General features: G+C 26.7%; 1 protein-coding gene across 1 annotated transcript; it reads right to left on the reverse strand.

Moving 5' to 3' along the window:
• Positions 1-1868: 1868 nt before the first annotated feature.
• On the reverse strand, positions 1869-4278 carry LOC110611158 (polygalacturonase QRT3). Its single transcript, XM_021751307.1, has 4 exons — positions 4043-4278; positions 3641-3907; positions 3283-3528; positions 1869-3104 (listed from the first exon to the last, which is right to left on the reverse strand). The coding sequence occupies exons 2-4, from the start codon at positions 3869-3871 to the stop codon at positions 2088-2090; spliced, it is 1494 nt and encodes a 497-aa protein (XP_021606999.1). The 5' UTR covers positions 3872-3907; positions 4043-4278; the 3' UTR covers positions 1869-2087.
• Between the last annotated feature and the right edge of the window lie 8495 nt (positions 4279-12773).

Raw genomic sequence — 12773 nt, forward strand, 5'->3', positions numbered from 1 at the left:
AAGTTAGAGAGAGAAAATAAATATACCCAAATATTAAAATATCTAAATGGGTCCCTTGAAAGGAAAAGAGGCATTTTGATGAGTTTTAATGAAGAAAATGGAGAAAAATAGAAGATTTTGATGGAAAAATGGTTGAAAATAGCCGATTTGAAGGGGGAGACGAGAGGTTTTAGAAAGAGAGAGAAAAGGGCAAGAAGGAGGAAGAAGGAGAAACTCTATAGTGGGGGCGGAGTATTTAAATTTCACCAACTTCGGTAGTCGAATTAAGCTTCAATGGCCAAAGCTGGATTTTTAATCCAAAACTGTGCATACATATTTAGGCAACCGAAAATAATATTAGGCACTTTATATGTTAGCCTCCAAAATTTAACGAGTTAGGCTCCCGAAAATAGTCATGACCTTAAAAATTTTTAAGCATATTTACTGATAAAAGAAAATAAAAAGTCTCCACATTTTTAAGAGCTAATATTCTTAATTTTTGAAGAAAATAAATTTTAAAAAACATTAAAATTAGACAAAAATAACTTTAAGAAAGTTTTAAAATGTTTTTGAAAGTGAATCAAAGTATTTGAAGTAAAATTACCACATCAAAGTACCATTCGCTTTACTATTTACTTATAGTTCAAAAACATATTAGCACTAAAAATTAGTTCAATACATTTGAAAAAACTTTATAAATGTATCAATTTAAGAAAAGATTTTTTTAAGTAAAAAATTATATTAAAGGTGTTGAAATGAAATTTGATTATATTATAATAATTACTATTTACAACAAACATATAAAATATGATAAATTTAGATTTTTAACAATCAAATATAACATCAATCACATTTGTCATGCACTAAAAAAAAAACTAAAATAAATAAATACATCAAGAACACAATATATTTCACATATTCAATAATTAATACTCCTAATGTTTTTAACGAAATTAAATCTTTTTTCATTCAAAGATTTAGTAAAAATACCAGCTAGTTGATAAGCTAAAATAAATAAAAACATTAAGAACACAATAAATTTCACATATTCAACAATCAACACTCAAAATCATCTAACATTCCTAATTTCCTTTTAATAAAATTAAATATTTTTTCATTTAAAGGTCTGATAAAAGTATGAGTTAGTTAATTAATGTCAATATGATTGGTTTTAGAATGTTGAATGAATTTTTTTTAATCAAATTGATTCCACTTGTATTATCACATTTAATAGGAATATAATCAAGAAATGCTTTAAAATCTCTGAATTATTACTCATTTCAAAGAATTTAACTATAATAAAGATCCACCGCTACATATTCAGTTTCAACAGTTAAAAAGTGTAATCAAATATTGTTTCTTGTTACACAAAAAAACAAGAGGTTATCTTATAAGTTGGTAAGTATCCGATATATTTTTTATCAATGACATTACTCACAAAATTAACATCCGAGTAAGAGCATAAATTAAAAAAAAATGCCTTTTTAAGCATCCACAACTCCAAATGCAATATATCATTTAAATATTTATGAGTACATTTAACGAATTATATAAAATTTAATTTTTTTTCTTTTTCATACTATATCATTTAAATAATAATATTAGTAAAAGAATTATATAAAAAAATTTTAAAGACCTAAAATGTTATTTAATCTTTAGGTTTTTTTTAAATAATGATAATTATTTAATCAATAATTACGAAGAATTAATAAATATAAATAATTAAAAGTATAATAAAAATAATATAATATTTTATAATTTTACATTTAAATATTTAAAAATTCGCACTCTTTTTTTTTTTTTAATAATCCAAACACATACACGCATAAGGGTTAGTAATATGATTACACTAATTTAATTGAAGATCCGATCAAGAAAAAGAATTAAAAAGAGAAAAGTGTATCTTTATTCACTAACATTTATATTGTGTATGCAATCAAATGAATATAATTTGATAATATATATTAACGTATACAATTCATTCTAAACAAAATGAACCCATATGAAATCAAATCTTTTCTTTTTCTTCTCTCCTCCTCAGGAATAATTTTCCCTAATCATTGTCCTGATTCAGACGACATTAACCTTCACAAAATCCAACCAGACCATCAAATTGTCACTGCTTGATTCACTGCCACGAATGCTCTACCAGAAATTGCAACATCCGATTCTATTACAACCTTGTTTCCTGAAATATTTCGCAGAGCATAACTAGGAAACGAGGTACCATTTACGCTCAGTGAGTACTGAACGTGATTGATAAGGTCAGGAAATAATAGAATTGGACCAAAATCAACAGTCCATGACGTTCCATTCCCTTGAACAGACTCCTTAGCAATAGTTGTTCTTATGTTCATCCCTTGAACACTGTTCCTATCCACCACAACTTGATCAATGTTCTTGAAACGACCATTTGATTGCTCCAGCTGAACAATGTCGATCCCCTTGTCGGACCCAGAAAACATGTTATCAACAATGGTGATCCCCTTGGCAACCCCATTGATCGATTTCAGGACGATGTATGCATCTCCCAGGAAAAAACTGTTAGTGATTGTGAGCTGGTTAGGATCTTCAGCAACAATTCCAGTGTAGTCTAAATAACAATTCAAAATCCTTGTCTGGGTTAGATTCGGCAGCTTCAGGTAAATTCCTGTGCCTCCGAAACCTGTGGCCTTATTGTAACAGTGAACTCCTGAAATTGTATTACCCTGACCTGAAATCATTATTCCAATAGCAGCTGAAAAGATTACGACATCTGTCACTGCGTTGTCGTTTCCCATGAGGTTTATTGCAGTGCCTGAAAAGTTTCTCTCGCCTGGATCGGCGCCGGCGGTAATATGCTGGCCGAGAAATGAGTTTCGGATGTAGGTTTCATGGCCTTGTTGAACTAAAATTCCGTTAGTGTTGAAATGGGTAATGTAACAGTTGTCTATGCTAGTCCTGAGTGAGTTTATAACTGAAATGCCTCCGCCCCTGAAATTGCAATCTAGCATCAAGTCTTTGAGAGTTGTGTACTCATAGTTATAGGAGGCGGAGGAGGCGACGGCGGAGGAGGGTGGTGACAGATCAATGAGATACCCATCTGTTGGAAAATCATCTGAAGCTAATAATGTACCTCCACTAATCTGTTCAATCATAAGTCAAAAGGAAAATTGGAATTAAGGAATGATAAGTCTGTGAATGTTTAGAAAAAGAGAGCAATGAAAAGTCTCGGGATTGGTCCAACAAATTAATTGGTACTGCTACAAGTCCATGTTAGATGAATATGGTTGAAAAAGAATGGGATGTGGTTGGTAAGCGTACCATAAGGTTCCCTGCTCCACCTGCAGGCAATCTTAGAGGTTGAGAAATCTTGTAAATCCCACCCTGAAGATGAATCTGTGCACCTCCAAGATTTGTGATTCCATCCATCAAGAACCTTTCTTTTGGACCCTGGAAGAATGCTGCTGCTATTGCTTTTTCAAGTGCTGCTGTGCTGTCTGATTTCCCACTTGGATCTGCTCCAAATGATGTGGCTTCAAATACTCTTGGAGCATGCACATCCACACCCTATATGACCACCAACACGGCCACCGCCACCGCCATTCAAGAAAGAATAAGATTACGAAACTTGAAGCATAACACAAGAATCATCTAAGAAACCAAGATTGTATAAATATACCTGTGGTGATGGAGCTGGAGAAGAATAATAGCTAGGAGAAGGAGAAGGAGAGGGGGAGGAAGCCAATTCACGGCGGATTATAGAAGACTTAAAGGCTTGCATTTTTCGCATTTGATCATGGAAATGATGATCAAATGGAGATGTCTCTCCATTGACATGGGTTAAGAAGATGATCAAGACACAAAACTGCAGGAACAAAACCAGAGCATTTCTTTGCATATTTTGTCCCATTTCTATCTCTTCTTTCTTCCAAAGCAAAACAATTACCTATACAAATGAAAAAAGAGAGAGATGAGGACATGGAAAGAGAAGGGCGTAACTAAGATTTGCAAGAAAATGAAAAAACGTTAGTTTTATAATGGATCATACAATTGCTGCAGCCTATCTATTTGGTCATTTTACCTTATTTTAATTGATGGGTTTTTTGCCTGCAGAGTCTTTCTTGGGGAGGACTTGTGAATTTTCTTCTCATATTTTTCTTTTTGAAAGAAAGAAAATTCTCATCCGCACTACCTATGCTATCAATATATTTTTATAAGTGGAGTTCGTTCTAATTTCACTCGATTGCGTCTTTAATTATATTTTTATAAAACACCTTTCAAATTTAAAAAAAATATTTTATAATTTTATGAATTTGTTCGGCTTAAATCTTAGAAGGATCGATAAAAAAAAAAAAAATACTTGTGTGACAGGAAAGTAAGCAAGTTACCAACTTCTTACTTTTGGGAGCTTTACAAGTTTGACAAATGTGTAAAAGGTTTTTATTCAGTAAAGTATAGATTGGCAGTTGGGTCTTGCGTAGGAACTTATTATGGAATATCTTCTAAACAAATATACTTCATTTTCACACCTTCATGATGTTGGTCTTGGCCGGATTCAGCTTAAAAACAGCCTAAAAATTAATAGCTTGGACTTGTGCATGCTGCTTAATTTATTTTTTTTTTCTTTTTCTCATTTTTAATTATTTTTCCTTTTGAATTTAATTGTATTTTCTACCCTTGTTTAGGATTTAGTCTTGTTCAAAATTTTACTCTAATGATGAATTAGAAATTAAAAGTGGGAAACTTTGAAAGTTATATATGCAATGACAATAATTCTTCAATTTTAAGATGATAATTTAATTTTAAAAAAATTATAAAAAAATTATAAAAAAATTGGAATTGAATATAATGAAGAGTATCACTTCCTACGTGACAATCCAATGACATGTTTTTTTATTATAAATAAGTGAGTTCCAATTGACACATATATTTAAATTAATAAAAAAATCTTCAATATTTTTTCTATTTTTTTCTTTATATTTTCTATTTTTTCTTGTAAGATCGAATCGAATAAAAATATAAAAATAAATCAAGCTAAATTGAACTGAAATTTTAATTTAATTGGATGGTTGGATAAATTTCATGCCTATTAGTTGGGCATTTTCTAATGCAAAAGGCAAGTAAAAGTTTGGACTTTGACACCTTTGAATTTTAAATAAAATTAGCTCAATTTTTCAAACTATTTTAAATAAATTTCAAATAACATCTTTTTATAAGACATTTTAAATTTATATATAAATAAAATGCTTTCACGTTTCTAAATTACATATAAATTTATAAATCTAATTACTTAAATATCTTTTTGAATTTATCAAATTCAAATTTTATATTTCACATTCAAACTTTATTTGGAAAAAGCATAAAAATTAGATATAAATACTAGACTATATAATAGAAGGTAATTTTTTTCATTTCTCAGTTTGAAGATTCAAATCTCACATACTTCCAAGCTAACCCTTAATTGATATTCATTTCGTTTCATAATTTTTATTTATTTTATTTTAATATATATTAAGAAATATAATTTTTTATTAATTTTTTAATTAATATTAAAAAATATTTTAAAAATTTTTTTGAAAATAAAATAAAATAAAAATTATTTATATTAAATCACTGATCAAATGCGAAGATCATGCCATTATATCTCTATCTATTAGTGGTTGGTGCTGTCACTTTTGGAACCGTTACAATATAACTACTCTTTCTAGATAAAACTTGACAAGGACCCTCTTCAAACCCTTTCCTTCATTCAATCCATTCAACCATGGAATGCAAACGTAGCAATTAAAAATAAATAAATAAAAATGAAAAGACAGAACGCCTCAAAGTAATTAGTTTTTATTATTTATTTTAATATTTATTGCAGAGTATTTAGAAATTACACATTGGGATTCTACTTATACTATTGCTATTATAAATAAAATGAAGAATTTTGGACTTCTGGAAAAAAGGTATTGAAATAATCTTTTTTTTTTAATGCATATATAGCTTCAAACTCAAGGAAACATTATAGCCTAACAAATTATTAGTATACTTTGCTTCGTCAGTATAGCATAATAACTTAATTTTTTCAATAATTAAATATTGGTTTCATGATATAAAAATTAGTAATTTAATTTTAAGTGTTGGTATTAATATAATATAATAATAATAATTGAAAGTAGACCATGCAAGAGTACTAAAAATAGATCACGTAGTAAGAGTTTGTCGAGGTGATACTCACCCACTAAAAGAAAAGATCCGGACGCTTTAGAACTCAACTCTTCATCAAGACTCGCTGTTTTAATTTGTAATGCGAAATTCTATGAAAAATTAATGTTGAAAGATATTATATATTAAATTTTCGTTACACCTACAAAGACAGAATCCCATCAATTAGTTGATATTAATTCCTATTAATTAGCTGATATCAATTGAATTTTCAAGAGATATAATAATTAATTTCATCTACTTATAATATAAAAATTAATGATCGCATAAATTAAAATATGTCATTCTTATCATTCTTATGCAATTACTATTGAATTTAAAACATTACATTATACTCGTTATTCTTTTCAATTTATTGATTCAAACGTCGTAGACGCCAACCATCTCATATTTTCCTTTTTACAAATTCGATCAGTCACAACACAATTTCATTTCATTTTAGTTACATCAATTATATATTTTTTAATAATTAATCAAATTTTAACTAAAATTTAAATTCATAATATTATAATTTTAAAATAAATTAAATATTACTCAATCAAAATTGATTATTAATATAACATTTTAAAGAAAATCGAAATTCTCAAATTGCAATTATAAATAAAATTCTAATGTAATATACAAGTCAATATAACTAAAAATATATGATTTTTTGATAAATCATTAAAATAAAATAAAATAAAAAAAAAAAGAGATTGGTAATTAGGTGCATCCAATATTAGTGCATACTTTTTAAAGCTCTGCGGTCAACTTAATTAATTATGAAGCAAATTACACAAAAAGGCATATGTCATCCAGCTGAGTGCCTTTGGTTTTTTCCTTTCACTTAACTAAAATATCAGATTATGGTGAGGATTAGGTGTCTGCAGATATCCTACCAATCATAAAAATAAATTAATTTCTGTTTTTCAACCTTTCATGTTCTATATTTATTTTATTATTTTTTATGTCATTTCTCTGCTAAATCTGAATTCTACATTATACAAATCTCAAAACATCTTATAAAATTGAAAAAAAAAAAATACATCAATGGATTGAGCGAGCAATATTCAATTTAAACATAACCGAAAAAATTGATCAAATTAAATTATTTTAATTTTTAATTTTTTGATTCAGTTTGATTTTTATTTTAAAAAATTTAAATTAGATTCATTTTGATTTTAATACAAAAAATTAGTAAATCAGACCGAACTGATAATGATAATAATATATTATTTTTAATAATATAAAAATATTAGATGATCAATAATACTAAAATATTTTAATTAAATTTCAAAATATTAAAATAAAATATTAAAAATTAAAAAAATCGTTAAAAATCTCAATCCATCAAATTAAATTAAATCAAACTAAATGAAATCGATTCAATTCAAATTAATTTCTATCTAAAATCAATTCGATTTGATTTTCACAAACTCTAAAATTTTAACTTTTAATTTTTTTAATTTAATTCAATTTTAAACCTAACATATTGGCCTCTTTAAATAAGCAAATAATAAATTATTATCAAATATTAATTTTTCTTTTCTTTATTTAAAGAAAATGGTTCAGATTTAGTATTTCTTTCCAAGGTGAATATTACGTGCTAGATTAAATTTATCCAAAAACTTTCTCTGGACTCCAATACGAATGAAAATAAGTTTAAAGTTGAAAAAAAATCAATAAAAAAAAATTTAATTGATTTTATACCATTCTTTTATAAATTTAAATAATTTTCACATTTTGAATTTAATTTGATTAATTCAGTCAAAAATAAATTAGTTGAACTGAATTTTAATGTTATAATTAAGTGATATTATTGGGGCAAAGGAGGCACTTAACTATTAACCCTTGGAAATCCTGATGTTCCCTTGTAAGAAAATTTTGATTTGTGACAAGTTTTCGTCTAAATTAGGGCCCAACTAGAATTTTCTCCAAAAATTATCACCTTTTGTTAGGTTATTCTAAAAGCTATTTGTACATGCTCAAAGTACTTCAAACATTTAATTTCTTTATTAAATTTGGATTAGACCTAACTCATCTCAAAAACTAATTCAAGGGGAAGAGTGTCTATGACCCATATAAGTGGCAAATTTCCCCTTTCCACAACCGATGTGGGATTCAACAGTCTCGACTTCGTTTTAGATGACTAACTAATATTTTCTGCTTTTTCTTTCCATTTGGATACACCGCTAAGAATTAGATCTTTTGTCATTCTCTATTTGATTGGCTTCACCCATTAAGGTGGGCTTATAACATCTTCTCATGCATTGTCTTGCCACCCTAATAGCAAGCTTGATGATATCTTGAAATACAACATAGTTTTAGAATTTTAAAATGTTAATAATTTCATAATTTAAAAAAGTCAGGAGCTTTGATTTGTTATTGAGATCATAGAAAACCACAAATCATTATAAGCATTTCAAATTCCTTTGATAATATATTGCTGCAGATAGGAGCCTTTCTATGATTTTTTCATCTCACATCAAGTTGTTATTACTAAAAAAATCTATTAAAATAGTAATGAATATTAGTAATCGATTTAAATATATTATAAATTAATAATAATTAATAACGAATTTTATAATTCGTTACTAATTTTTATAATTTAATAACGAATTAATTAATTTATTATTAAATTTGTTACCTGATAAAATTATTTATAAATTTAGTAATCAATTTTGAAATTCGTTATTAAATTTGTAAAACGTTAGTAAGAAATTTCAATTTCTTACTAAAGTCGGTTGTTAAATTGGTTATTAAAAAAATAAATTATATAAGTAGTAAATGAATAAAATAGTAGCAAATTTAAACCTCAATCCAAACTATTATCAAATTAGTAATGGATATAATTCTTTATTATTTTATGGATAAAAAATTGATTTTTTAATTTTTTTAAAAAATTTCACATTTTTTTAATTTAATAATAAATATAATTTATTATTAAATCCGTTACTTCAAATTAATAATGGATTATAGAATCCATTACTAATTTGAAAAACAAATGTGATTCTTTTATTTAAAAATCTCACTTTTTTTTTAATTTAGTAACAAAATAATTTATTATTGAATCCGTTATTACTAATTTAATAACGGATTCAATTCATTACTAATTCGCGTATTACGCACCTTATCCCCTCGTTATTTCATTCATTTTCTTTCTCTTCTTCTCTCCTCTTTGCATAATTTTTCTCTTTTCTTATTTTATTCTCCTCATTATTAATCTCTTCTCTATTTTTTTCTTTCATTTTCATTTATTTTTTTCAATTTTCTCTTTCATTTTGTTTCATTATTCTTCCTTTTATCTTTTAATATTTATTCATTTTCTTTCATATTCTTATACTTTTTCCTTCATTTTCATCAACTTTCTTTCGTTCTCTTCCATTTTCTATCATTTTCTCTTTCACTTTCTATCATTTTTTCTTCTTTTTTTTTCTCATTATTCTTCGTTTGCTTTCCTTTCTCTCATATTCTCTAACTTTTTCTTTCATTTTTTTTTAATTTTGTTCTATTTTCTTCAATTTCTCTTTTTTTTTTCTTTTTTTTTCTTTATCTTTCTCTCATTTTCTTCCATTTTCTTTTTCTTTTCCTTTTTTTCTTCCTTTTTTCTCATTTTCTTTAATTTTTCTATTTTCTTTATTTTCTCATTTGTATTTCATTTTATTCCATTCTCTCACTTTTTTTTATTTTTTAGATTTTTCTCATGTAATTTTATAATAATTTTCTCATAAAATTAATTAAATTTAAAATACTAAAGTTAATATTTAATATAAAATATAATAATAAAATTAATAATTTACCATAATTAAATTAATATTTAATATAAAATATAATGAAAAAAAATAATAATTTAACATAATTTTTTAAATATTTTTTTAAAATTAATAACAGATTTAGCAATGGAATACAATTTTGATAATTTTTTTTATTTTTTTAGTAATGAATTTAAAATTTATTACTAAATTCCGTTACAAATCCATTATTAAATTCGTTACAAAATTACTAATGGATTACTAATATGTTACTATTGTATTAGTCCGTTGCTGTTGCATTAGTAATGAGATTTATAATAAAGGATGCAAATTTATTACTAATCCGAAAAAATTTTGTAATGTATCTCGTTTAACTCATCTCTCATTCTTTGAGCTTTAACAAGCTCTATTTGCATAATTAGCAAGATCTATGACAGTGAGGTTGCAATTTTTTTGCTTTGGTATATATATTCTTGGCATTCAAAGATCTTGTCAACTCATTGTACCCACTGTAAATAAACCTTCAGTGAAACTAGCTAGCACAACAAAATATTGGAATTTGCATCTTAACGTTGTTGTTACCATTCCATAGTTGACTCACTGCCCGGACTACTCCTCTATTTCATCCTCAACTCTCGATTCATCATAATCATCATCCATTCTTGAACATGTTGTATCAGACCTTTACAGACCTTTACATCCCTTGGTGCTGGTGGAGCTTGTTGCATTGGTGATGTCGCAAGCCTTGTTGAAGCTTAAGTGATTTGTACCGACTATTCCCTTATTTCAACTTGTCATCTCTCTTGTCCTAAAAGGTGTGCTTGGTCCAAGGTACACCCCTGGGTACAAATGGAGTAACTTATAGCTATTGCACATGATTCAACACTTGAGTGCTAGCATGTTTGTGCTTGGCTAGTCACTTTTGGTTTAGACTCTCAAAGGGCAAAAATGCTCTCAAAACTAAAGCTCTAATACCAAATTGATATGCCTTGTGAAGAAATTCGGCACGTAGCAAGATTTCGGCCAAATTGAGGGAGGTGAATTTTTTTGCCTACTATAGGATTTTAGCTGTTCTTTATGTTTTAATAAGTGAAATCAAGATTAAAAAAATAAAAATACTGTAAAATCACAAAAATTTAGGCTGTGAAGTGAATAATATTATTTTCAGAAAGTAAATAGTATCACCTAAAAGGCGTTTGATAATTTTTTCATCTGTGAAATTATATTATTTAAAATACGTATAAATAATTAATTTTAAATTAAAGCAAATATATCAAAATGGTGAAAAATTCAAATAAAAAATAAACCTATATACTTATTTGGTATTATTGAAAAATATGAGAATTAAAAGGAAAATTGCAATGGTTTGACTTTGGTCAAAGTTGGTATGGGTGAGATTGATCAAATGGACAAAGAAGTGGGGAAATATGTAAATATGAGAAGATTTGGGTCAATATCCAAATAGCAAAAGATTAGGATAAAATGTGGAAATTAAGATATTTTTCTTAAGACTAATTATTAGCCATTAGATTGAATAACACTTGACTTTACTCTAGCCATCCAAAAACTCAAATAAATTCTAGAAAAATCAAGAAAAGCCATCATCTTCTCCATTTCTTCAAGATGGCCGAAACTCCTCCGTGACAAGTGCTTAATTTGCTTCATCTTTCCAACACTAAATTTTATATATTTTCCATCTAAAATTAATATCTCAATGATAAAAGACTGAATAAATTCTATCATAAATTTTCACAAAAGGAGAAAAATCAATTTGGATAGGATTTCAAAATTTTCTAAATAATATAGGATGGAAATTTCTATTTAAATACAAATCCTCGTACTAAAAGAAAAACCAATCCGATAAAATTTCAATCTTTCTAAAATTTAAAATCGATTATAAAATTCTCAAATAGAAAAAATACCTGTAGTTAAAAAGAATAATAATATACATCAAAATTATATGCATATATCATTTTCTAGTGATTAAAAAAAAATTAAGATCAATAATTTTTAAAAAATAAATCAAATTATTTTCTTAAAAATATTAAGCTCACATAAAATTCAAAAATTTTGAGACACATCTACTAAATAAAATAAATAGTAAACAAGTCTAAGCAGACATTTATATGAATAAAAAAAATTAAATTCTAATTATAAAATACCACAGGTATTTTGTGCCTAAAAAATTTATTTAGTGATTTTTAATTAAATTAATTTCACTAAATAAGTCTATTTAAATATTTATGAAATAAATTGACCAATTAAAAATTATCATATCACCCAATTAAAAAAGATAAGTTAACAAATAAAATGATGACACTTGTCGACAACCAATTGGGACCCTCCTCCCAAATCCTCTGTAAATAGAGAGGCATTCCTTTTCAAAAGGGAAGAGGAAGAAAAGGATCAAGTCTCAAGCCGCATAAACTCTCTCAAGACTACAAGCTACCAACTCCACAAATTTCAAGATTATCAAATCTACAAGTCCTTCTTCCCTAAATCAAAGAGGTTTCTCTATTGATTAGAGAATAAGCTTTTCAACCCCTTAAATCACAAGTGTCAAATGAGAGAATCTACCAGCTCACTATAGAACTTCTATCCAAGTTTTAAGACTATCAAATCTACAAGTTTTTTTTCTCCAAATCGAAGGAGTCTTCTGCTGATTCAAGAATAAACTTCTCATGTCCTTGAATCACACAAATCAAAGGAAAGAATCAAAATATTGAGTTTTTTTATCTCAAGCAATTTATTGTTAGAGATCGAACCTTGCTTTTCTTTAAATAAATTAATATTCGTTCACATTTTCATTGTCTTTAATTTCAGACATAAAATTTTGTGTACATAGTTCATGAGATTGAGCATAGAGTTACA

This window comes from Manihot esculenta, chromosome 3 (genome assembly GCF_001659605.2).
Source record: "Manihot esculenta cultivar AM560-2 chromosome 3, M.esculenta_v8, whole genome shotgun sequence".
NCBI classification, from domain to species: Eukaryota; Viridiplantae; Streptophyta; class Magnoliopsida; order Malpighiales; family Euphorbiaceae; genus Manihot; species Manihot esculenta.